At 29.4% G+C, this 27,218-nt stretch overlaps 6 protein-coding genes across 13 annotated transcripts; 3 read left to right on the top strand and 3 right to left on the bottom strand.

Annotated features, from left to right (window-relative positions):
• Positions 1 to 1,402: 1,402 nt before the first annotated feature.
• On the bottom strand, positions 1,403 to 3,666 carry LOC144470802 (putative peptidyl-prolyl cis-trans isomerase dodo). Its single transcript, XM_078182339.1, has 3 exons — positions 3,555 to 3,666; positions 3,003 to 3,215; positions 1,403 to 2,900 (listed from the first exon to the last, which is right to left on the bottom strand). The coding sequence occupies exons 1-3, from the start codon at positions 3,607 to 3,609 to the stop codon at positions 2,680 to 2,682; spliced, it is 489 nt and encodes a 162-aa protein (XP_078038465.1). The 5' UTR covers positions 3,610 to 3,666; the 3' UTR covers positions 1,403 to 2,679.
• A 5,518-nt stretch (positions 3,667 to 9,184) lies between these two features.
• LOC144471493 (dynein axonemal light chain 4) lies at positions 9,185 to 10,178 on the bottom strand. Its single transcript, XM_078183588.1, has 2 exons — positions 10,049 to 10,178; positions 9,185 to 9,787 (listed from the first exon to the last, which is right to left on the bottom strand). Exons 1-2 carry the CDS (start codon positions 10,106 to 10,108, stop codon positions 9,539 to 9,541), a joined length of 309 nt encoding a protein of 102 aa, XP_078039714.1. The 5' UTR covers positions 10,109 to 10,178; the 3' UTR covers positions 9,185 to 9,538.
• On the top strand, positions 10,018 to 13,269 carry LOC144471492 (putative cytosolic Fe-S cluster assembly factor AAEL012261). Of its 6 annotated transcripts, XM_078183585.1 has the most exons (9): positions 10,018 to 10,060; positions 10,144 to 10,269; positions 11,113 to 11,184; positions 11,254 to 11,349; positions 11,429 to 11,584; positions 11,664 to 11,928; positions 12,015 to 12,263; positions 12,399 to 12,776; positions 12,901 to 13,268. In XM_078183585.1, the coding sequence occupies exons 3-9, from the start codon at positions 11,119 to 11,121 to the stop codon at positions 13,137 to 13,139; spliced, it is 1,449 nt and encodes a 482-aa protein (XP_078039711.1). In that variant the 5' UTR covers positions 10,018 to 10,060; positions 10,144 to 10,269; positions 11,113 to 11,118; the 3' UTR covers positions 13,140 to 13,268. The 6 variants fall into 6 exon arrangements, with proteins under 6 accessions (XP_078039711.1, XP_078039713.1, XP_078039707.1 ...); XM_078183587.1 differs by lacking the exon at positions 10,018 to 10,060 and having other exon boundaries at positions 10,105 to 10,269; positions 12,901 to 13,269; XM_078183581.1 differs by lacking the exons at positions 10,018 to 10,060; positions 10,144 to 10,269 and adding an exon at positions 10,817 to 11,011.
• A 2,064-nt stretch (positions 13,270 to 15,333) lies between these two features.
• Mrpl37 (mitochondrial ribosomal protein L37) lies at positions 15,334 to 17,667 on the top strand. 2 transcript variants are annotated; one of them, XM_078183534.1, is made up of 7 exons: positions 15,334 to 15,491; positions 15,766 to 15,950; positions 16,201 to 16,404; positions 16,517 to 16,636; positions 16,721 to 16,827; positions 16,996 to 17,175; positions 17,246 to 17,667. In XM_078183534.1, exons 2-7 carry the CDS (start codon positions 15,775 to 15,777, stop codon positions 17,665 to 17,667), a joined length of 1,209 nt encoding a protein of 402 aa, XP_078039660.1. In that variant the 5' UTR covers positions 15,334 to 15,491; positions 15,766 to 15,774. The 2 variants fall into 2 exon arrangements, with proteins under 2 accessions (XP_078039660.1, XP_078039659.1); XM_078183533.1 differs by having other exon boundaries at positions 15,337 to 15,597.
• A 165-nt stretch (positions 17,668 to 17,832) lies between these two features.
• On the bottom strand, positions 17,833 to 19,587 carry LOC144471471 (cyclin-dependent kinase 20). Of its 2 annotated transcripts, none has more exons than XM_078183536.1 (6): positions 19,454 to 19,587; positions 19,085 to 19,370; positions 18,794 to 18,982; positions 18,378 to 18,614; positions 18,081 to 18,308; positions 17,833 to 17,988 (listed from the first exon to the last, which is right to left on the bottom strand). In XM_078183536.1, exons 2-6 carry the CDS (start codon positions 19,268 to 19,270, stop codon positions 17,833 to 17,835), a joined length of 996 nt encoding a protein of 331 aa, XP_078039662.1. In that variant the 5' UTR covers positions 19,271 to 19,370; positions 19,454 to 19,587. The 2 variants fall into 2 exon arrangements, with proteins under 2 accessions (XP_078039662.1, XP_078039663.1); XM_078183537.1 differs by having other exon boundaries at positions 19,464 to 19,540.
• A 1,580-nt stretch (positions 19,588 to 21,167) lies between these two features.
• On the top strand, positions 21,168 to 26,305 carry LOC144471531 (DNA helicase MCM8-like). Its single transcript, XM_078183655.1, has 14 exons — positions 21,168 to 22,069; positions 22,173 to 22,319; positions 22,473 to 22,714; positions 22,793 to 22,928; positions 22,994 to 23,244; positions 23,342 to 23,446; positions 23,535 to 23,678; positions 23,762 to 23,981; positions 24,053 to 24,216; positions 24,307 to 24,519; positions 24,629 to 24,744; positions 24,819 to 25,041; positions 25,117 to 25,254; positions 25,320 to 26,305. The coding sequence occupies exons 1-14, from the start codon at positions 21,994 to 21,996 to the stop codon at positions 25,515 to 25,517; spliced, it is 2,373 nt and encodes a 790-aa protein (XP_078039781.1). The 5' UTR covers positions 21,168 to 21,993; the 3' UTR covers positions 25,518 to 26,305.
• Positions 26,306 to 27,218: the final 913 nt, after the last annotated feature.

The following is a 27,218-nucleotide window of genomic DNA, read 5'->3' as shown; positions in this document are numbered from 1 at the left end:
TGTTCCTCACGTTGTATTCGCTATCGAGACCTATCTGATACGTTACTTCACGGAAAGAAAGTGATCTAGAAAGAATGTGGTACAGGCTTGTCACCTTTAAGCTGACCTACTGAACCATGATAATCATTTATATTTAACACACGTATAACGTTGTGGATCTGCAACGTCCTCTTGGTACATTGTGCCAATCATAATCCGACCCCTCGCGTATGTGAATATACGCCTCGCATCAATGATTATATAATGATTTAAAACAAGTTTCGTCGTAGGGTTCCCAGCTGAGCGGGAAGTGATTGAATGACGGATTTCCTTCGATTGTAGGACGCTATATATAAATAATGAGTGGTCCAGAGTGCATAGAGCCTCTGCATTAACAACTACTTTGGCATTGAATCATTTCCACGGGGACCTGCTTTACTGATCACGGTTAACACTTTAACTGCCAATTCAGACACCTTCGAAAATCCATAAAGAAACAGAGTAATTTATTGTATAAAATAAAAATTGAAAGTTTACTATATGTGATACTAACCATTTCTGGTAGATACGACACTAAAAATATTAATATGATATAGCATTGATAACTAAATTAATTTATTACAAATTAGTACTTACTTTTAAGAGAATTGGAAACTTAAGACTGAAACTGTTAGACCAATCAAAGCAGCTAATTTCAGAATTCATGTTATACGGTTAGTGGAATCGTAAAAGTACTTTTGTTGAATATTATTACGTTCATTTATTTTTATAAGAACTTATAAATAAATCACGTTGACTGCTCGGTATTTCTAATGTTATTATTAACACTTTTTCTTAAACAATATGTAGATTGATTAAAAAATAATAGATTAAGGATAAAATAGTTATGTTTCATAAGTAATCGTTGGAACTGTACATTTTGCACAAATATTTTCATCAGTTGTGCTACTATGCGATTTCACTAATAACCATATGACAATATTTATTTTCTTAAAAATCAAAAACTTCCATCTTAATAATCTAACTAATGGTTTTTTAGCATTTTCCACTATTTTTATTACAGAAACAACAGCATGTATCATTAAATAAAGAATTGTTATCTTGTAAATTGTAAGTTTTCGAACAAATATAATGGATACGTATTATAAGTAATACTTTAGAATTCATTTATTCCTATTAATAATATCTTGAAAGTTTTATTAATACACCAATGACTGAACAGTTTCTCCCAACGACATAAATTACTAACCAATAATTGTTATTCCTATATTTATAATTATTTATAAAGAGAATAAAACAGTGTTTACAGTGTCTTATAATAAAGGATTAGGAAGATGTGAATATATCTAAATATATTAATGGTAAATAAAAAATTGTGAATCCCTCATTGATATACTACACAAAAGACAGAAAAACTACAATGCAATTTGTTACTTGCATATATTTCATTGCTCACTGCATGTTATTTAAATACAGTACTTTTTTCTAGAATAATGCATTTATCACGGCTACCATCGTCAAGGAGACGGCAATAGTAACTTAACAATTACAAAGTGTCGAACGTCTAACAAACCAACATGTATATATTAATGATATTAAACATATTTATTCTCTAACCCGGATAAATGCGTCGTGTCATATTTCTCTTTCTTACGTTTTTAAGGAACAAATTGTTTCACCAGTATATACACACTGATTAAATAATAACCATCACGAACTAGATTGTAAGAAATATTTCATACAATTATAACACGTACATAAGTATAATATGTAAAATGTGTTGCACAAGTGTTCACAGTCTCTAGAAACATAATTAATAATTGCTGAATACAGATAATAGACTAGAAAAATGGAGATTGTTTCAGTCAGTTATAATAGTAAGAGTTTGTATTGCATTTTGTTCATAAGGGATCGTGTTTAAATTTAGGAAAATCTTAAAACAGGATGGGAGATATCTAAAAAAATGAGTCTACTTTCATATATGTTTATATACGAAGTTAGCAACAGAAAAATATAAATAGAAGTTGTATAATATCTCCCTCATTGTGTTTATAAGAATAGTATTTGCAGTTTTAAAATAAATCATGAACATAATAAAACAATAGTATGAATATCTGCCAGTAGTTGAGCAACATGTTCATAATTATACATATTTATACATATCTTCCACTAATTAAGTATTCCAACTAAATTGGGCAAAATGTATGTTAAGAATGTATTCAATAATTTCAATTCAATTTTATTTGTTTTAGTGTGGAGATTATCGTAATTTTTTTCTAGAGACAGTTAAATTGACATATTAAGTTAATAAAATTAATCTAATACTTAAGGAATGTAAGGGCAGCAGATAAAAATAGAGAACTCTGTTAAAGCATGCATATCTCGTCTATTTTATCTTGCTTTACTTTTTGAAAACTGATTTTGCTGCTTTTTTATCATGAAGGAAACATTAATAATCTTCAATAATTCATGTCTGCTTAGATCACTGGAAGACACAAACATATAACTCCATGCTGAAATATTAGAATGTTGTTTGCATGTGTATTGTTCACACAGAAAAATTCTGTCATTGTACGAGTATATGTGCTTGATGCTTAATGGAGGTATCCAAAATTGCCCCTTTAGTTAAACATATATTATTGGCAAAACTGAGGCAACCGGTTTTAAAAGATTGAATACTTTATTTGAGATTAATCTTCTTTATGCTGTTCGCTGGATAATATGGATACCACTGTCCGTATGCACAGGAGATGATAATTCGCCAACTTTAAGGGCAAATGCTGCTTGTTCAAATGGCTTTTGCATAGTCCCTCGACTAAATGGTCCTAAATCCCCACCTCGTTTAGCAGAACTACAGTCGCTATACTTTGAAGCAAGTTCTGCGAATGTTGCTTTTCCAGATACTATCTGTTCTCTGTAAGCTGAGTTTGTAAAACCAATTATATTAATTGATTAAATACAAATGAAAACAACTGAAATATAATCAAATTGTTATTGATGTAAATCTCTTGCCAATAACTTACATTTAATAAGATCTAAAGCTTCTTCTTTTGATCTTGTAATATTTTCTTCTCGCCAGGAAGAAGGTCTTCTAGACCCTGAATGTTTTACCAATAAATGAGAACATTGAACCTCTTCTGGACCATCTCCTTTATTACTTCCAGATGGATCTGCTGGTTTATCTGGCCTATCCCATTGACTTTCCTTAGTATAAATATTTAAATAGTAATGCTGCCCTATGAAGGAATTAATTTATGTTAAAAATACACATCGTACAGGTCCAAATTTATGATACATATCTTGTAATAAAACATATTAGGATACAAAAATTTATGGCATTTTACTGTAGCTTAGAGTATAGCGATTAAAACACTATGATTTGTTCTCAACTATATTTTCCATTTAATGAGAATAATGATGGTTTTGCGAAAAAATGCCGGCTGTATACCTCACACTACTGTCTCTATAGTGAAATAACATAAATCATTGAACAAGTTAATTATAAATAAACAAAATATATCACGGAAGATACATTTCTACATACGCTGTCTAATATTATTTATAAATTGACGTACCGGTAGATCTACTTAAGCGTTTTTCCCAACCCGCTGGTAGTTCTTCGTCCGCCATTGTTATCCAATATTTTTCTACTACTGACTCACGTCAAACATAGCGAACACGTTTTCAGTGTATCTAGTTACATATCTGCTAAATCCGCGTGTATTCAGTTTAAGCAACGTTACCGATATTAATAAAATCACTGCTCCATTTTAGTGGAAAATAAGTCAAGAAATCAATCTCAAATAATAGAAAATATTGTAAAAAATGTTGAATACATATAAAAAATAAAAAAATAATCATATATACATATTTGAACAATTAATTTTCGTTGCCCTTGTTGCGTAGCTTTGGGTGGGACGCAACACCCTACATGTTTCTCTAACAATTCCTATTGAACAATTTAAGAAAACGAAAGATGATGGGAACAAATTTAAATTTGTAATCCTCTAGTAACAAATTTTTGAAAGTTGTGTGACCATGTGAGTTTAGGTACGCTACACTGTAATTCTTGTAGTATTACCAATATTCAAAATCAAAAAATGTTTTGTTGCGTGTGTGTGTTCTTATTAGTACCGAGATTTCGCAATTTGCTTATAGATGTCACGACCGATTTAGATTTTGTGGCGGATTCACACAATATTCTGTTCTCTGTACGTGGGATATCTGAGAACTAGGGAATTAATGACTGAACGAAGATGATTGTGTTGCGTGATTATGCGAACGTAGTTATAATTAGCGCCTCTAGTTATGCAAATCATAAACTTATTTGATGCCGATAGGAGGGAAGTTCAAATGCAATAATTTAGAATAGGTAAACATAGCGAGAGAGAGAATTCTTCTCGAACGATCGTCCCTTGTTTTGCAAGATGAGTCGAAACCTGAGCCCTTCGAGACAGGAAGTCATAAATTCTCGGTTGAGGACCCCCTAGACCTTTCCCTCGTACCTCTCTCTCTCTCTCTCTCTCGCGCGCGCGGTCCTCAGACAGAAATTGTCGTGCGCAAAACCTCCACATTTCTTGTTTTGGCGGGCCTTCAACCCTTGCGCGTTAATCAGTTCTCACGTGCCCTCAACCTATTGCGGGTGCCGTCTAGCCACCTCCATCACCAATCACCATCAATCTGCAACCGGAAAACGGGCCATCCGACAAATCAGCATCCAGTTAGAGGACCCCAACTTTTCTATTGGAGCTCAGGAAGAAAACTCGATTCCTCCGGAAAATACGACAGACTTTATTTTGAAGGCTTGGAGATAATATCGTTATCCAGGATATAAAGTTTTAAAGACGATTTCTGTGTACCTAGTTAATTTTTACAAGTCCTACACAAGCAGAACACTTTTGTGTTCCACGGGCATCCGAACCAGCCAAACTTCCCTAAATCCCACCCAAAGCTACGCAACAATGGTATATGCCACAATTTTGATAAGTTCACGGCAAGAATTCAAATGCCTTAAAATACTGAAAAATATTAAATATCTGAGAGCGTTTAAACGATGATAAAGCTATTATAGGATGGAGATAAAAATGGAAAATGTTATGTGTAAAATAGGGAGACAGAATTGAAAACTCATGAGAACTAACGATGAGATTAGTAAAACTTGACAATTCATGATCTCTCGATAACCTTAAGAACGGCCGGCGAAAAGCGAAGTAATCTGAATTAGTGCTGCTGGCGCCAAGCGAAGAAATTTGTACGAGTCGTGTGGACTGCAGTGTTAACATGGCGACGATCTAAATTCCGGCGACGTTACACATGATTACGCGCATATAGTTATGATTTGTGATGGCGTTATCTTATTATATTCCCCAAAAATTAACAGTAAAAGGGAAGATCAAATGTAAAATATTAGTTTATGGTCATATGTAATTGTATATTTCATAGTTTATGTATGTATAGCTTCATCCAGGCGCAGTACCTTAAAATAGATAGAGAGATACCAAGAGAGAGTACTCATGAAATTTTTGGATAAGAGTATAGTTGGCGAAACAAAATGAGGAATGCAGAAGATATCATGTAGCCTCTTGAAAGATCTCGAATTTCGTGTTGGCAGAGTTGAAACTCTGGTCCCTTCATGATAGAAAGTCTAAATCCTCAGTCAAAGATCTCTCAGACCTTTTCTTCTCATTCAGTCCTCAATCTCGAAATCTTCGCACATAACACCTCCTACAATCTTTGTTTTGGCAGTTATTCTTGTGCAATGATTAAGTCCCAACCACCCTCAAGTACACGCAACCTCGAGGCACATCCACCAATCATCATCGAGCTACAACCAGAAGACGAATCAGTACCCAGCTGGAGGACTCTAATTATCCTGTTAGCCAAGAAAAAAGAACCGAAAAGGAAGCTGGGAGAAGATTTCAAACTCTACGAAAAACGTTAGATCTTTTACTCAAAAAATAAAGTATTTTCATTTTCTCACATTATATTTTCATTTAATTCGTTCGCATACAAATCCTCTACAAGCAGAGCGCTTCAACGCTTTACGGGCACCCTTCGAACATATGCCACGGTTTGTCATGGTCAAAAAGTTATACAAAAACGGTATTGTATTTCACAATCTGCGTCACTGAAAAAGTTATAATTATTATAAGTAATTATAAAAATATCTGTTTGCAAGCTTGAGATGCGTATTTACCTTTTCGTTAATTTTTGTATCAATTGATTACAAAAAGATTACTCGCTTTTATATTTAACATACATATAAAATATACATTTAGACAATAAAAGATGATTCATGAAATTATATTTAAACAATTTTATTATCAAAAATATCAATAAAAAAATATTTAAGTATCCTATCTATAAAGTTAAAAGTAATTATTTTTGAAATAGTTTTAGTGAAAATTTCATTGTAATATCTTCAATGGTTCAAAAGTTGTTAGAAAATGTCACTCCATTTTTCAAATCCGAGAATATTTCTATTTAAATTAAGTTTCTTTTCATTTCTAGTAGAAATCGCCGATGGCTCCATCTTGTATTTATTAAGTAGCTACACATCTCTATATGGACTATCCGACCCTTTTAATTCTGTTGTCCTCACACATCGGTATCTTGCAAAAAGAAGTTTTCAAAGGCAAGAAATACCTATAATAAAAATATTTTTATTACCTATTAATGTTTATTTATGTAACTTTATGTTAAATACAATAATATATTAGCATTACCTACGATTTTAGTAGTGTTGGCCAATTTACTAGATTTAATTTTACGTATGTTTCGGTAAAAAATTAATGTTTTTCTTTTTCTATGCAAATTATTGATTTTTGAAAATATCTCGAAAACTAAGATCTAGCGACGGTTATATGAGCCAAATTGATTAACTCCACAAACGAAAAAGTAATGAAATTGATAAAATAATATATACATTCTTTCTTAAAAGATTCCTTTCAAAATTTTAATTCATTTTTATCATTTTATAGTGTGGAGTATAATTATTAAGAAATTTTATTTTAAACATAAAAGTTATGTATTAGTCAAGTGTTCTAGCACTAAAATTTTAAAAAGTGGATTTATTCACTTCGATTTGCAAATGGCTCATATACGTATATGATTAAAAAATAGTTACTTGATATTCTGTTCCTTAGAATATATTTAGAAATCATAAAAATTAGTGCACATTAAAAACTAAATAATTGCTAAACCCTCATTATACATTATATGTACATACTTATATAATATAAAAACGAATATGGTAACAAAAATATGTTAATGATAGCTACATCTTTTCAAACTTTCTTTCATGCTAAATATTAATGAAATTGTGTAAACAAAAGCATATACATTATGTAAGTATGTAAGACCTTGAATACTTAATTACTAAGCTTTCAAACCTTATTCAAGTTCTCAGGAATTGTAAAACTTCCAAGACGATCAAGATTTTCAAGATGATAAAAACTTTTAAAAGTTTTAAGGCTTTAAGTCATAGCCAAAATGACTCGAATTTTATGCCATTTCCTTGGTTTAACTTACTAGAAGCAGAGTACACAACAAAGCTGAAGATAATTTGACAGTGTCAAGCTCTATTAAAGAGTTAGCGTTTACAAGTACAAAGATGGCATATTTAAAGAAAAAAATACACAATTAGAATCTTTATAGGATATACTGTAAAATCTATTTGTATATGAACAAATTCATTTGATATTGATTTCTGTAAAATGAGTACTTATTTCTTTTATGATTTTTCATTATATCATATTTATATATTATCATGTATAAACTCAAACTATAAATGTTATTTAGCATATATGTATATTTTAAATGATATAGTAGGAATGATAGGGTGAAGTTATATATATCTATTTTCACTTTTTATTCATTATATAACTATGTAATATCTTACTTATGTCATATATCACATAATTATTAAGTTGTACTTATCACGTACATGTAAGTTTTACACACCTGTGTAACTTATATGCATATTGAAAATTTTACTGAAATTGGTTCACCTTAACGTGATTTACAAAATGCATTTTTTAAATTTTCATTATAAGCTGAGATAAAATAAATTAAGAAACGAGAAATTTTATTTTTTTTGTCATTTGAAACAATGACAAAATTAAAAAAAAGTATTTTCGTCAGTGTACAGTAATTTAGTTCCATTAATATTTTAAGAAGATTCAAATCATTCAATACAGTTTTAAAAAAAGTTATATTCTTTTAGAGGGTACTGCCTCATTTTTAGTTCTCACATAAATAGTATGTTGTAGGTAAATATTACATATACATGTATGTATTGTATACATATGTATACAAAGATATATGCATGTATATTGTATAGATATACACATCTAACTAATATATACTAGTGTGATCCACCTAAACGTTTTCATCTAAATATCTCTAGCAATAGTAAAAATATTACAAAATTTTCTTATATGGACCTTAATTGGTATCAAGAAACGATTACAATGCAAAAAGTAGTTTCTTCAAGGTTATTTTTTAACAATTATAAAAAATTATTATAATTAATCTATTCAATTAAGTTGTCTTGTGTAAAAACACAATTAGTTGTAATAAGGTCAGATAAATGTTAAAATCAGTATTTTATTTATTTTAAAATAAAACAAAGATTAATTATAGACGTATAATTATAGAATGTCATAAACAATAAATAACTAAAATTATATAAATTCTCTGGTGTACACTAATTAAATAAATATTAAACATTCTAAAATCAATTGTTCACTAGTTACTGAGTAAATAGTATAAACTTATTTTTTTAAATACTTTGTACGATAATATTTCTAATAATTATACATAGATTTTACAAAAATTTTATTACCATTAAAATGCAAAATTAGTATACTAAATAAAGCATTATATTGTTACATTCAGTTCATATTTTACACATTTAACAATGTTACTATACGAGAACTGTTCACTTTTACATAAGTGAATAAAGAACGATAAAACATCTAATTGTGCAAGTAATAAATTACATATATTAATTATAAATATGTAAGCAGTCATACATATATATAAATTACATACAAGTATGCATATAAGCATGTATAACAATATTAATACTTTCACATTTCATTATGTGTACACAATAATTCATATTTTGTATAATATTGGTAATAATAATAAATTAAAAATAGTAGTTAAAAATTCATAACTCAAAAAACTTCTTGGAACAAAATGAACATTTCCTTTGCTTAGATATAAATATACTTTTCAATTGGTAGAAAAATTATTAATATCTTATCTGTGAGAACAGTTAAAGTATATGTATATAAATATAGGTAGATGTACTTATATATACAATGTATATATAACTTTCGATGTTTTTTCATACAAAGTAAATTTGTAAATATGTACGTACATTTGTTATATCAGTTTTGGAAAATCTGTTTATAAATAGTTTTTCTTATCTATTTGTTCGGGCACAGATTGTTTCTTGTAATTTTAATATATCTTTTTGTTTTAAACTATTACGATACAATTTGTACGTTAGTTTGCATGTTAATAAAGTTTTGCAAAATTTTTAAATTCCCTATGCCGATTTCCATATGCATATTGCTAAATTTCCGGCGCAATACATGTATAATAAGTGTTTGAGTTGATAAGTTATTTCAAACCCATAGCCCTCGCCCACGACCGTGTGCCACGAAGCTCCAAATTTCTTATCCATCGTTTCTTTGATCATACGAGAAACACTCTCGTAATTATACGCATATTTTTCCGCTGCAGTAACGCATAACTCCATAGCTTCTTGTTTCATTTCATCAGGCATATCACATTTCTGCAAATATAACAAATTAAATACATATTGATGAAATAAATTTCTAAGTTAATTTCATTAAAGTAGTATTTTCTTAATGGCAAATATTCAAAAATATATAATTTAATAATTACATCATAATAATACTGTAACGTTATAGAGAGTTCTAAAACTATTTTTCTCGTAATGAGTTCTATTGATCAAACCCTGGTGACAACAACTAAATTTATTTCTTTTCAAAATCTTTTGCCATAGCATTAGTGTGAAGCGAATTTTACTTACTCTGCAAAGAGGGTATGTATGCAAAATTTTAACGACATCATCTTTTTTCACTTCAGTCATCTTTATATATTATAATTTCATTAATAACAAAGCAGATACTGCTCCTATTTGGGACACAAAGAAGAATTTGCCATCTTTCAGGCGCACATTTACCCCTCAACCCCAAAGACAGAGGTTCTCAAATTGTAGCCTACTCTCAGGGGTTTCATTCATTGAATTGTGTACGTATATGTCTATTTATTATCAATGAAGTATTTCACGATTGTCTTATTATTTTGAAAATATCCAATTGATTGTACACAGAACAGATGTATTTTCGTATTTATTTCTCATATAAGTTGTCTTTTATGTTAATTACTTACGTATGTTAAGTATTATAAATATAGCAATAGAAATTGTTGTCTTATTATAAATTATTCAAATTTATAAAACAAAGCATCCGAAATATATTTCGTCTTTATAAATTTTCATTTACTTGAAAGTATTACTTTACAGTAATTAAGTGCTTGATCTTTTTTATATTGCAATAGTACTTGAATTTCCCATCATTTAAATTTAAAAAACATAATAATTAGAAATAGAGTTACATATGCATACAATACATAATATCTCAGATTTTGCATTACATTATTCTACCTCCCTTAAATAAAACTACCTGCCTTAACATTCAATTGTCAGCCAATTAGAGCAAAACAATTTATACTCCTATTCTTGCTAATGGAGCGAGCTGCGGCCGGAAAATCTTACAAAATTTTAGGTATTATTGTATGTATATATTATATTTGAGTATATTGTATGTATAGTTTGACAATTTGTAAGAATTTTAAGAAATGCACATAATGGCGTAATTAATGCATTATTCTGTTTTTAAAGAAGTCTAAAGAATATACTATTTTAACCAGAGTTTTCACAATAGCCGAAAATATAGAAAATGATTATCAAATATTTTTAACAAATTTATAGGTTATATAATTATTGGATCGTTTTTTTACATCTTTTTTTATGAATAAGAATGTTTAAAGTATTTTTAATATGTTACTATAATAGTTAAATATTTCTTTTAGATAAAAATGGCATCCCGATTTAGCGGAGCTTTACAAATAACAAATTTGGATGATTTCATCACTCCATCGCAGGTATTTATTCTAATCTTTTATTTTTCTATATAGCTCTATTGTTACATGTAATTTGTTTCTATTTGTAAGGAATGCATTAAGCCTATTGAAATTCAAGCATCGAAGAAAAAAACTGGAATAACTATAAAAATAGAAGACGATGGTGTGCCTAAAGTGTTAAATGAAGTATATTAACTAATTTTATTATATGTATATGAAAGTATTATATAGTGTCATATTATTTTATTTGTATGGTGCTTATTAGATAGGAGAACCTGAAAAATTACAAAAAGTTGAAATCACCCTTGCTGATTGCTTAGCTTGTAGCGGATGTATAACATCTGCAGAAAGTGTATTAGTAACACAACAAAGTCAGGAAGAACTGTTGCGAGTATTCAACAAAAGGGTAGCTCAATGTCAGGTAAAAGTTATTAGAATAATAAAATTATTAATATTTCATGTAGAAATCAAATATAATATTAACTAAATGTATTTTGTAGGATGGTGATGATTCAATATACATTGTAGTCAGCCTATCTATACAAGCTGTCTTATCCATAGCAGAACGTTATAGTCTTAACCCAGAAGAAACAGTACATAAGCTAGCTGGATATTTTTATGAATTAGGGGCAGATTCAGTTTTGGACATGACTGCAGCTGATGATTTTGCTCTTCTAGAGTCAGCCAAAGAATTCGTGGAACGTTATAAAATGGCTAAAGGAGGTGGAAAAAATCAGTTACCAATGTTATCTTCTTCTTGTCCAGGTAGTTCATGTAATATAGAAAAAAAGAAAGCATTATAGTTCAAAAATATCTAATGACTTTAAGCATTTCAATATTTATAAATATAGGTTGGGTGTGCTATGCAGAAAAGACCCATGGTAATTTCATACTTCCATATATCAGTGTAACAAAGTCTCCTCAGCAGATTATGGGATCATTAGTAAAATATCATTTAGCTGAAACTATGGGTCTCCCACCAGAGCAAATTTATCATGTTACTTTAATGCCTTGTTACGATAAAAAATTAGAGGCATCTAGAGAAGATTTCTACAATGAACAAAGAAAATCTCGAGATGTAGATTGTGTAATAACCCCAAGTATGTATTCAGAATTTTTTTTATCATGTTCAAAAATTTCTTCCACTAATTTACTTATACTGTTGTAAATTCACGCTTAAAAAAATCAACCGTGTGTACACTTTTATATTATGCTTCCTCGTATTTTTGTTATAGTTGAACTGGAACAAATGCTTAATGAGTGCAACTTAACATTGAATGAAGTAAAAGAACGAGAAATTAAAAAACCATTTGGTTCGAAAATGGCTAATTTGAAAAATGATTTATATGGTCATAGTGGTTCTGGATCTGGTGGCTATGCAGATTTTATTTTACGCTATGCTATGAAGCATTTGTTTGAGGAAAATGATGTACCTGTCGAATTTAAAATTCTCAGAAATCCTGATTTCCAAGAAGCGGTATTTCAAAAGAATGGAGAAATACTTTTAACATTTGCTATTGTCAATGGGTTTAGAAATATACAAAATCTTGTACAAAAATTAAAACGAGGAAAGTGCCCATATGATTATGTTGAAGTTATGGCTTGTCCTTGTGGTAAGTTTTTATTAATATGTAGTGTGTTTGATTAATTTTGAAATATTTGAAATTAAACTAAATACATTATAATATTACTATAAAAACAAGATGATACATTAATATATTTTTATTTAATTGACAGGGTGTCTTAATGGAGGAGCTCAAATTAGATCCTTAAATAATATCCAACCACGGGAGTTGGCATCAAAATTAGAATCTTTATATCATGAACTTCCTCAAAGTGACCCTGATAAAAATGAAATTGTTAAGGAATTGTATAGAACTTGGGTAGGAGAGTATACAGATAAAGCTTTAGCATATTTCCATACGGAATACCATGAAATTAAAAAAATGAATACAGCTCTTGCAATAAAATGGTAATTACAGCAAGTATTACTTGTATTACTATTAATTTGTTATATAAAGGATATTAAAATGGATATAAAATTTGTATTATAAATTTATGTACATTTTCGACATTGTAAATAATTTATGAAATAAAAATTTGTGTTTGTTTAAAAATAATTTAAAAATATTTAAGCTGAAATTGTAGCGCAATTTAATGATAGCAACAATAGTTCTACGATAAGGGCCGTTCCACGTCAAACGAATCATTTTTGTCGTCGATATCAGGGGTTTTGATGACACGTGACAAAGATTCTTGTCACGGATTATTCTGCTGATGTCGCAAGTTTACAAGCGCGACAAATTGTAATACCGAGCGTGCCAATCAACAGAACACACCATCGGCCGGGAAGCCCGCAACCGATCAGGAATAATTAGCAACCATACCCCGAATGCTTGCAGGTATACAAGGCCGAGTGTAACGCGACTCGGAAACATTTCACACAGATTTTGACTGCCAGATGCTTCCCGCTGATCTGGTGCCCTAATAGCACTATGTCTCATCGTCTCGTTACGAATCCTAGGGTGTTGAGCGTCTCGGTACTTTTTTCCCCCAGGTGCTTCTCGCAAGAGTGACTTAGTTGCTTCCAGGACGTCTCGTCGAAGCGACCAGCGCATAAAAGGTGTGAAGCTATAGCACGCAAAATAACGTTCCCTTTCTGGTAAAAATCAACCTAATACGGAGACCAATATATGTATTACTCCGCTTTTCTCCCTTCGATTCGACGCCCCTGATTGATACTCGCTGAGTTTCGCGTATTCTAGGTGTTGGTTTCGTCAACAGAAACAACCATCCAAGGAAGGAGCTTCCTCATTTCCACCCATGGTGTCGAAACACACCCCTTGATAGTGCACAAGGCAATTAAAAATCTCGCGAGGACAAGTCATAGACCCTCGCAATTTTTCTCGTTCTTCATACTTTTCGCACGGAATTATTTTTCTTTGACGGACTGCGAAAGCACCTTTTTGTTTGTATCCCGGCCAGTTATCTTCTAGCTACGTCGTATGTACGCCGCGGAACACAAGAGTAATCGGTTTAGTTACATTTCTGGTCTGCGTATCAGCGATGAACGCATTTTAATTTTGTTTACGGACCAGAGTAGACGACCACGTCGATCTCGTATCGTATCAGAAATAAGTTGCGTTAGCTATAAGAATTTCTGTTTGTTAGTTCACTTAATAATTATGTAATTGTCTAGTTCCGATTTATCCGAGCCATTAGTATTAGTTCTACCCAATGGGAGAAGTATATTGAGTTATAAATCCTTGAAGTTTCCACTTTTTGGCAGAAACATTTTGCACAAAGCTATTAAAGGCACAATATTGTGTTTTATATCTGGCAATCTTGAAAAGTATACATACCAGAACAAATTTTGTTTTAAATAGAAATATTTTAATTTTTTCCAAGAAATACAAATATTTTTCTTTTGCAAATTTCACCCACAGTTATGTGTTTTTTTTCGTTTTTCTTTTTCCCCCCTTTCTATACCAATCTCTTAAATCACGGATAAACTGAAACTGTGTGGAATGAATTTCTGTTCAAATAATTAACTAAAAAAACGCGTGATTATACTATTGTGTTAAAAAGAAAATCATAATATTGAATATTATCCATGAATATATTCCATGAAACAGTATACTTTTTGCAAGAATTTTTTTCATGGGTTTACAAATAACAAAGATATTTAAATAAAAGACAATAAATATTGTCAGGAATCCAAGGGACATGCAAAAGGTAATTATTTTGAATTTTTAGAACTAATGACAAAGAAATGAAACATAAAAGAAATAATAAGGAATGTAAAACTAGTAGGTGTGAAGCTTATTACCGAATATAATAACTTATTAAAGAAAAATGAAATTAAAACACGATTATTTTTATAAGTATTAGAATATTACCGGCGACGTTATCCAGATTCCAGCAAATTAAGCTATCAATCCACATATCTTGCATTAAACTATCTTTTATTACATTAGGAAATTGTTTTCCATAGAAAACAAGATTTCATTTGTTTTTAAAGTTGACGTTCTTTCACAAATAGAATTTCCCGATGCTACCTCAGATAGCACACCAACCAAATAAATGCGCGAAAGAGTGAGGCCGCAAGCACGGCAAAGTAGGCAAGCTGGATTTCTTATGTATGTGCACAAACACACATCAAATCTGATCGGAACATCCCGATTCTCTCGGTCGTATTTTGTTCTTTTTCTACACAGTACTAGCGCAGAGCTGGATGCGCAGTAAAATGGTGGAGACGTACCAGCTAGCTTGGAAAGCACAAAGTGTGCAGGATTAGGACCCATTACTGTATACACGCACGTTATAACGTGTGTAACCTTTCATGCCTGGATACTTATGTTTTTCATATGAAGTGTACAAATTTTCAGTATAAATTAATATTCTAAGTTTCCTTCTAACGTACTGAGTTGCACGGTAATAATAACTAATAACAAAACTAGTAGCATGTTTTCTTTTCAAATATCGTAACATTATTTACCATACATCTAATACAATAATATAATATTTAGAATTACATATTAAACAACTAGTTAGAGGTAATTGTATTCTATTTCAATAAATAAATTAAAAATTAAATTTCAGATAATAACGATGAAGTTTACCCAAGTATTTTATAAACAAAATATAGGTAGAAGACTAGCATATTTGTGGCAAGCGCAAAGAAAGAGAAGTGTAATTATAACTAATGCAGAGGAAATTGTAAAATCCATAGGTTATGAAGTACAAAATGCATTGGAAATAGCAAATCCACCAAAAAAATTCGAGAAGTAATATTATTTATCCTATTGATTTCACTTGTTTAAATGATTAGTTTAATGATTTATAGTTCCATTAACTCCATAACAGTTATATTGTATCATTTGTAACTTGCTGTTACTTATTCTATAACATTTTTAACATAAGTAATAACCTATTTGTCATACTTAATGTTAAATGACATATACTTGAAGCATTCATAATATTTTAATATTATTGTATTTTCTAGTTGAAATATTAATGTATTTTTTATGTTATCAGAATCGATTTGCCCTCCATATCTAATGTAGATCCAGATTGGAAGGAAAGAAGTTGTTTGACATATAAAGATCATAATGTTTTACAAGAAGGTGTGCCCCAAGCCTGTTTAATAACAAAAACATTAATACTTGATGATGAACTTCCAACGAGAATACAAGATTTGATCACAGACATCCCAGAAGATATAGACAATTTAGCAAAAAGGTAAAGTAATATAATGATGAAAGAACTATTGTTATAAATAACGTTCTTCCTTTTACGTATATTTCATGTAAATTACATTACATATAAAGTTTTTAAATTTTCTTTACTTTAGAAGTGTTTTAACATCCACTATATTTGATGCAGAACAGAAAAAATTACCAAAATTGAAAGATTCTGAAAGACCAAGATGGGTATTTCCTAGATTATATGGTATTACAAACAATAGAAAGGTGTAGGTATTAATTTATACAATTTTATCTATTTTGTACTATTTTTATATTTACATTTTCATCTTAAAATTAGGACCTTCTTGTAGGTGTAACATATCATTTAAATTTTTACAACTATGTGAATCTTTATGTGGACTTAATGTTTCACAAAATCGAGCAGTGATACGTGATGGAATTTTGTCTACATGCATAGGTATGTTAATGAATAAAATCTATGAATTTCATTTTCTTTGCAACATTATGTGTATTAACAAAGTGATATGGATTCTTTTTATTAATTGTCTGTACAAAATAAAATATGATTAGACATGATAACCTTGACATATAACATTATAATCTGTTAATCAAAATTAAATTTCAGAGAAGGAATCACATTTTATAAATTTGTGCTTAAAAATGGATCTAATAACATCACTAATGCCCTTAACACCAATAACTGACGTAAATGAAGGCATGAAATGTGATCTGCCGGATATTTCTCCATTACACTTTGCTCTTGGTTTAGTGAAAACAAATATCTACAAAACTGACAACATATATCGTAAGTTTGATTTGAACATTGTATACTATATGTTTTTCAACAATTAAATGTATTGTATTGTGTTTTGTAGCAATTACCGCAAATTCTGCTATGCAAAGTATTCATACAATTTTCGTAAATCATGATCCAGAATACGTAAAGAATATAACAGAATTGCCAGTTACTGAAAATCAAATTCAGGCACGCTCATTGATGACATCATTTACCGCAGCAACAACGTATGCTCGGCAAAAATTTGGATTAAATGTAAAAGAATTGTCGGAGCCTGTTGTTATACAATGTATTCAGTCTGATGGACAGAATTATCATTTTTCTGTATATCAACTCAATACATTAGACCTTGATGGTAATGAAGGGATTAAAAATTTTTGGTGGTCGACGCCAACGTGTAAGTTATATGAAGAAGCTAAGTATAAAGATGGAAAACCCTATATTGAAGGATATAATAATGAAATATTTAAAAAATTCCTTGCATTTTATAAAAATAAATAGATGAAAAATAGTTTGTTATTAATAAATGAATGTTATCTAAACAGAGTGAGTAAGTTCTTTTATCTTATATTTGATGCTACGTCTGTTAAAAGTTATTACATTTTTCCCAAAATATTAAATAATCGTAAAGCTAATGTTTCATAACTTTTTCCGAACTTTAACATATTATGCTATAGCTAATAATTTTTCAAAAAGCGTTGTAACTTGTGTACTTATAATAATTTCTTTTTGTTTTATTTGATTGCGATGATTATTTGATGGTTTCATTAAATTATTCAATGAAGGATAAGGCTTTGTACAAAAATATGCATGACGTAGTGCCTAAAGTAAATATTGTTTGATTAGAAATCTATTTGAAATGTTAAATATGTTATTTTATACTTGCGAAATTTTTATATGATCTAAGAACTCACCTTATTGGCAGTTAAACGTTTTGATGAATCGTAAATAAGTATTTTACTAATAAAATCAATAGCTTCAGGTTGAGCATCTTCAATGATATCTACCCATAATAGTCCTATATGAAATGGAAATGTAATTTTATTATAGTCAGGCAATGTACTCAATTCAGGCCAAGTTTCTGATGTAGGAGATCCTAAGTATTTTAACACTATTGCCAGTTGCTCAATATCCGTTTCTCCCTGTGAGCAAAACACATCTTTAGAGATTTCATAAAATTCAGTTTAAATTTTAAATATAGTAAACCTTACAGGAAATAAAGGCGATTTATTAAGTAATTCACCAAAGATACAACCAATAGACCACATATCAATAGCTGATGTATAATATCTAGCTCCATATAATAATTCAGGTGCTCGATACCACCTAGTAGCAATTTGATGAGAATATGGTCTACATGTATCTGTCCACATTAATCTTCCCAAACCAAAATCAGCTATCTTTAGAATACCTTTTTCATTTATCAACAAATTTGCAGGTTTTAAATCCTAAAGAAAGTACCCTTTTATAATTCCGGAACTTATATGTTATACGAAGGTACTTCCATATATTATATTGAACTAACAGTGACAACAAATAATGATTTTAATTTCCTTGGTTATAAGGCCAAAAATAGAGAATTAATATTATTAATAATTAGAATAGAAAAATGATCATGATTTCATACCCTATGGATTATATTCTTATCATGTACATAAGCAATGCCTTCTAAAATCATCTTCATATACATTTTTACTTGAACTGTTGTTAATACTATTTCATTATCTTTTATTATTTCCCATAAACTTATTGGCATGTACTCAAACACCATTATAAAATCAAGTCCAACAGGAAAAGCATCTAGCAATTTTATAATCTATATTAAAGTAATATTTCTGTGTGTAATTAGAAAACATATACAATGGTAAATATATTAGAACAAAAGTGAATGCATTAAAAACTAAAACAACTGTCATACATTACGATGTTTTAATTGCTGCAAAATTTTCATTTCACGCATAATAGACGTCGATATACTATTTTCAACATTTTTTAGAAGCAATTTCTTTAATGCTACACTTTTATCTCCTAGTGTATCACATGCTTTTAAAACTATTCCTTGAGCACCTTCACCGATTTTTTCAACGATCACATATCTGTCCATATTTACGGTTAAAGTATTCTTACTAAAATTTCATCAACTACAAAGTACGTAGTATATGGAGTGCACAAAATAAACAATTAAATGTTTATTTCTTAATATCCTAAAAAGATATTAAACGTTATGTAAGTATTTACTTAAACATGGTGTATTAGTTAGAAAAAGGTGGAATAAAAACATAATTACTTGTTCATACATATTTCTTTTGAAATTATTTAACAAGACAACAATGTTTGTGCTACATAAGCGTACTATATATTTATATGTACGTACTGAATCATGAATAGTAATATATATACAATAAGCTGTTGCCATGGTTACGTTACGAATACGATATAGTAATGGAGCCTCGTCAGCCCATCAGAGCAAAGAAAATTTCTATATCGACTTTTGCTAACGGAACAAGCTGCAGCCTGGAAGAGTGGCGAAGTAGGTCCCATTACTGTTTCTTTCCATAAATGATTGATATGTTGGAAATATTGACAGTAGTATGAATATTTTACTCGCGAATTTCTCAATTTCGATAAATTTGCGAAGAAAACGCTTATCAATTCCATGATTTACCGTCAAAACAAATGGATTGGCGTATAACAAAAACATTTTTGCCTCTATCTTTTTACTAGGAATGTCCTTCTTCTCCTTGTCCTACTCCACTTCAGTATTGGCTGATTTACTTGTGTGAATTAACTCAAATTGACCAATATTAATTAAATATAGCTAAAAAACCGCTCTTTAATTGCCCAAAATTGCGTACTATTTAGTTTTAATTGTTTACTTCTATTTTTCGAAAAATATCCAAAAAATCTTTTTCAGACGTCTAAAAACTTTTATAAGAAGTTAGTGACTTTTAAAAATACGAAATTTCTGAAATAATGCATAAAACGGGTAGTATGATCTACAAAAAAGTTGCTCTTTTTATCTAACCAATTGCTCAACCTTTCGCAGGCGATAGTACTGTCAATAAATAATGAATTTCAAAAAACAAATAAATAAGTAGTTGCACTAAATACTAAATGCGATGACTTAAACAATTGATCCTTAATTGCCCCTTTGTAGTTTTTTAGAAGTTTGCAAAAAAATTTCTTTGTGTTAACTAGGAACTTTCACGAGGGGTTGAAAAACTTTAATAATACGTAATTTTTTAATAATTAATTTCAATAGAATATATTACAAATTATACCAACTCAACTAATACAATTCTCATAATTATAAACGCTAGAACCTAAAATAACAAATTAAACGTACAATTAATTAAACTTACAACTTAGCGTTAGATTTCGCCAAAACTTGAGAATTTAGCATTAAATTTTGTTGAAACTTACAATTTAGCATTCTAATTCGTTTAAAATTACTTAGTATTCAATTATGCTGAAGCTTATTATTTAGTATTCGTTTTCGCTGAAAATTACGATTGTTACGTTATAATTCGATGTATATTAATTTGTAACAAAAGAGTCTGTTCGAAATTTCGAACCCACCTGCCTTTACCGATTATGATTCAGTAAATTGAAAATTTTGTAATTAATTATCCATATTAAGCATTGAGTTATTAAGTTATTTATTAGCAAAATAATACAAATAAAAAAGATACGAACAAAACAAAAGTTAGAATACTAAATTTTTAAATATTTTTAGTGTTATTTTTTCACAATACTTCCAGTGGTTTAAAAGTTATAAAAATATGTCACTGCATTTCTCGATCCGGAGAATTATATTTTTATTTAAATTCAGTTTCTTTTTTTTATTCCTAACAGAAAACGCCAGTGGCTCCATCTCGTATTAATCAAACAGCTACAAATCTCTAGATAATATCATTTTCATAATGAAATCTGTACGTCCAAATATTGACCTGTTGAATCCGTAAAGCTACACGACTACTCTACCTTCTTAACACATTGTCTAGAATATTTGCGAATGTTTTGAAAGGGCAATCATTCCTACAATTATTCAAATTTTCGAAAATCCGTGCGCTGCATTTTAAATAGTAATCTCTAATTTATGAATCAACAAAATTTATTTATTTCAAACGTCCTAGTTCTTGGCAGCTTTGACGTCCAGCAATGGAAGTTTTTCGGGAAGGGGTTTTGAAAGCAACGAATAACTTTACAATTTTGTATGATTTTTATTTTAAAAAAGTTGACAAACATAGCTGAGATTTGCAATTATATTCTCTTAGGACTAAATCTTTTATTTAGTAACTAATTATAACAAAATTCTCTTATTTAGATTTTTAAAGAATTAAAGTCAACGATTGTTAAAGGCGGGGGCAATTTACCAGCAAAAGAAATTAGAAAAACGTTCAATTATACACTATAAAACGAGAGTAGGAATATTGTGTCTATTAAAACTTTATCATGTGCCAAACCGATTTCACTTATATCATTATTTGGGTCCCTGAAAAGGGCTGATTACTTTTTGGTGTGGAAAAGGGTCGGTTATTTTAGAAGCTTATGGGACGTGAGATATCCATAAATTGTATTAGAGACTTGTACCTAGAACGAAAAGTGACTCTATTATAATACAACATAACCTATTATGTCCTTTTAACTATTTTCTATAGTAAAATAATGTTTTTGTTCTGTGATATTAGTTATTTTATAATTTAATTACTTTTCAAGATATTCATAACTAAGTATAAGTTTGAATAAGAAATAAATTACAGTTTTGTATAAAAAAGTAATATATATTTATATATAAGCAAAGTAATATATATTTAGTACTATATTATGAGTAACAAAAATTCAAAAGACGTTTATAAAAAAAGATGGTATTCAAATAAAAAGAAATCAACAAAATCTAATCGTAAGATTGTTATACGAAATTTATAAAAACATTTCTGAAATAAACTGTAAATGACAGTAATTTTTAGAGTTATATGTTTATTTATAAAATATATCTTTTGCAGAAAATGGCACGAAAGACAATGAGAACAATGAAAAAATATGCCAATCTTTAGACCCAATTGAGACTAATAATACATTATATAAATATGATACCTTTGTGAATTTTAATATACCTTATTATGGATGGAAATTTTTTATCGATGATGAAGGTAAAAATATTTTCTTATATTTTTAACTAACATTAAAACTTTAAATATATTTTTAAGATTTAATTGATTAGTAATTGTTTAATGTAAAGGATTAGTAATAATAAGAAATATATAAGTGTGTCATAACATATAAATACCAATTTTATACTACAGAATACAAAGATGGTTCAGGCACTGTTAAAAAAATTCAAATTTGGGAGCACTTCATAAATCGACAGCATCGCTTACTATCATTATTTTCATTAGAAAATTTAGAAAACGGAACAGTATTTGTTATTGATATATGTGAAGTTTATAATGATAAGATTTTTATAAATGAATGGCCAGATTTTAAGAAAAGCATTTATGAGAACTCTACATATACCTTAAACTGTCTTAAGCTTGCTATTCATCAGGTATTTTTAAATGATTTTATATACATAAGATATACTTTAAAAATATACTTTAAAATATGTAAATTGCCATTCTTTCAGAAAATACTAAATACAATATCGAAAGAAACTTTACAATGTTGTATGAATATGATAAGTACACTTTCGACTGTTAGATTAAAAATATTAAATTATCAGCCCATTGTATGTCTGCAGGATTTAAAAACAAATTCTTATGGTCAGTACTTAATATTCCTAATATTTTAAACTTTTTATATTACTACTCCTAAATATTTTTGATAGGAAGAATGATATCAGTTAAAGGCTGTGTTATAAGAGTAGGTCGTGTAAAACATCTTGCAGAATGGATAGTATTTGTCTGTCGCAAATGTAATTTGCAGAAAATAGTGAAACAACCTCAAGGAATGTACACAGTACCAAAAAAATGTAGTATATGTGGTATATCTAAATTTCGTCCACTGCTAAATTCTCCACAAGTGAAAAGTATTTCTTTCCAAATGATTAAGATACAAGAACTTTTAAACGATGAACAGGTACCTCATATTAATATAAAACTATATTTACATGTCTTTCGTTTCTAATGTTATTAAAGTGGCACGAAAATAGAATATATTGTTTCTTATACTGTAGAATAATAAAGGAAGCATGCCTAGGGTACTTGATATCGAATTGACAGATAATTTGGTCAGTACTTGTATGCCTGGAGATGATATTACTTTAACAGGAATTATAAAGGTACATAATACAATTATTATATGTCTCATTTACAAAAATATGTAGAACAACTACTAATGTGTAACAATTATTAATATTTCTTTCATAGGGTACTAATAATATTAAGGCAAGTAATAAAATATCATTTGCATTGTATATGGAAGCTATCACAATAATAAATAATAAACAGAGATTGCAAACTAAAAATGTTATGGATAATGAAATGTCAATAAAGGACTATTTGGCAATAAAGGTGCAAATAATATTAATATATTGTTTACTATAAGTAGAGAAATCGTATATTGAAGTGATGTGATATTTATGTTTTTTGTAAAGGAAGTATATAATACACCAAATATTTTTTCATTGTTGGTACATTCTCTTTGTCCAAGTATATATGGTTACGAAATGATCAAAGCTGGATTAGCATTGAGTTTATTTGGTGGAAATGCAGAACATGCAGAATTACGAGATAATATACATATTTTAGTAGTCGGTGATCCTGGTCTTGGAAAATCGCAAATGTTGCAAGCCTGTTCACGAATTGCTACTAAAGGTATAATATTTAAAAAGTTTGTTTTTTCTTTTTGTATATTGCTAAACATCATTAAATAATTATGTTGAAAGGGGTGTACATATGTGGAAACTCAAGCACATCATCTGGACTGACAATAACACTTACAAAGGAAAATAAAAGTAACAACTTTGCTCTAGAACCAGGTGCATTAGTTTTAGCAGATAGGGGTTGCTGTTGTATTGATGAATTTGATAAAATGTCGAAGCAACATTCGGTAATTTTGTTAATGCCACTGTGTATGAAACTAAATTATTGATTATTTACTGTTAATTTATAATGACAAAAAGTATTTGTTTAATTGTAGGCTTTATTGGAATCTATGGAACAGCAAAGTGTAAGCGTTGCTAAATCGGGAGTAATTTGCTCACTACCATCGAGAACTTCAATTCTTGCAGCTGCTAATCCAATTGGTGGCCGATTTAACAAAAATAAAACAATAATGCAAAACTTGAAAATGAGTCCACCTCTTTTATCACGTTTTGATCTAATTTTTTTATTGTTAGATGAACCAAACAAGGTACATATTTATAATCATATTTTTTTAAAATTAATTGAAAAAGAACGGTCTGACTACAGTATGTATTTTATTGTATAAAAATACGTAATATATATTTTATTTGCAAAAGCATATAGATGATTTACTATGCAAACATGTTATGTCCATTCATACTGGGGTGAATGCCAAAAAGAGAAAAGCAAATCTTTCACAAGACATAATGGATGAAAATAGATTGACATTAAGGTATTAGAGATCAAATTTACTGAAATAACTATTATTAAAGAATTTATTTATTTAGATCGTAATTAAATTTTCAGAGAGAAACTTGCATCTTCTATAACAGAAAATGTATGTCCCATACCTCTATCAATTCTCAGAAAATATATTTTATACGCACGACAATATGTTAAACCAACGCTTACTAAAGAAGCGGCTATAGTTCTACAAAATTATTATTTACAACTTCGAAAAAGCAATAATAAATTCAATGGCATATTTGTGTATAATAGACAGTTGGAAGCTATGATAAGATTAACTGAGGTACAGTTTCTGGATGTTAATGCTAATTTTATATTTTTAAATCACTATTTAAGTAAAATTAATATCATTATGTAGGCTAGAGCAAAATTGGAATTACGTACTGAAGCAACTGAAACAGACGCTTTGGAAGTGATCGAAATTCTACGATATGCATTTGATAATAGTGCTGTTAGTTGGTCATCATTAAGCAATAAAAAAGGAACTGACGGAAGAGTAAGTAAATTGGTTTGTTTATATTACTGTTAGTTGTCACATTAATAATGAAAATTTTTTTAAAGTTGAAAGAATTTATACAGTTACTGAAGAAGGAAACATTTTCTTCAAACAATCAAACATTTTCTACAAGAGAACTACGTGAAATCGCACTAGATGGAAAAGTTTCTGGAGATGATTTCTCTCGAATGATCTCAAAACTAAATGAAAGTGGAATTTTATTAAAAACCGGAAATAACACTTTCAAATTTATTCCTGACTAACAGTGTTCTATAATTCTATAACGAAATAAGCATGAAAATGAAATTTATGTTCAGTTGTTTGCTAAAATTATATGTTATTAGCATTCATGTTTTCATACGCTTAGCCTTTTTTACATTCTTATAAGTCAGTCGGAATAATACAATAATTAAGTGTAGTCTTTTAATTATGTTTAGTTCATATTGTATTTTTCAAACAATTTATTTTTTTACCCGCTACAATGAAATTGTATTATAATTATGTCATTATATGAAAATGTCTTTTACACCTCGAAACAATCTGCTTTACATGGCAAACGCCAGTACATATATAGACAGCATTTTGGGCCTGGAACATGAAAACAACAGGGCTTGCAGCATGGTCCTTTGGGTATATATATTTTTGGTTGCGAAACAGGTGGAGGAGGTATCGTGACCTTGCACCTGTTTAATAGAATTATTGAGCATTATATACTAATTTTAATAATTAAATTATGTATTTTAATTTATTATTCATTTTTATGTAATATACAGTTCATTAATCGCTCCTTTAACTAAAACAAGGGACACATTGTATTCTTTAGCAGAGAGTATCTGTGTCCAACGCGTAATAAATTTGATATTACTTTCATAAACACATTTTAATTAAATATATTTAAATCAATGGCTACAGTTATTGCTGTAATGCTTTAATTGAACATATTTAATTTACTGACTCAAGCATATTACACACTTTCTAAAGACATCAAAGTAAGTATGCACCTTAAGAAAACATTACCATATAATGTATTTTACATGGTTCAACCCCCTAAATATTTAACGTCACTATTGATAACAGAAAAATTATCATAAATTTTAATTTTTAAAAGTCGACACGAATATTAATATTTTGGAAATCTATGAGTATTATTCTTAATCTTATGCAATAAGTAGCCTGCGGATTTTATGCGTTTATGATACAAATGAACACGTGCAATTTAAAATGGTAAGAAGATCGAATAAAATTCCGTAAGCCGAGATATTATTTTCAGTTAATTGTAATTATTAAAGAAAAGAACAACTTTCTATTTCATTTCTACTTTTCGAACTTGATGTAGAAAATTATTATTTCACATAAAGGTCTAGTTACAAGTGACTCGTGCTGAGCGGACAAAATGTTATTTATGTATATAACATATATATTGTACCATACATAATGGGAACCTGTCCTAGAAAAATGTAGTCCATTTAATAGGACGCGTTGTGACACTGCCTAAACATCTTGCTGGGCATGCAGGTGGGCAATATGGAACACATTTCGGCGGACAAGGTCCGCACGGCACTGGTGGAGTGCATATCGTAATTTTACATGGGGGAGGGCAAGCCAAACAAGGTGATGGGCAACATGAGTATGGTACACACGCTGGTGGACATGGTGGGCAGCATCCCGTTGAAGGTGTTACACAACAGGGCATTGGGGGACAACACGGTGAACATCCTCCACAAGACATTCTAGTATATATAATTTAACTCTTTTTTTCTTAGAGTTCTGCTTCTTTTTTAATTATTTATTATGTTATTGTGAATGTATACACTTTGAATTTTGGCAGCCGTTTACCAAATGATGATAAACATTTGAAATTTACGCGCACCTTTCACTTCTTTATTTATTACGTATTCATGGCAAACCTACATTCAGATCATATTTTGGTTTTTGGAAGATAAACATCTTAATTTTGCTGGAAT

Source organism: Augochlora pura, chromosome 6 (assembly GCF_028453695.1).
Source record: "Augochlora pura isolate Apur16 chromosome 6, APUR_v2.2.1, whole genome shotgun sequence".
Taxonomy (NCBI): Eukaryota; Metazoa; Arthropoda; class Insecta; order Hymenoptera; family Halictidae; genus Augochlora; species Augochlora pura.
The sequence above is the reverse complement of the archived record's forward strand: the minus strand, read 5'-3'. Positions and strand labels throughout refer to the sequence as shown.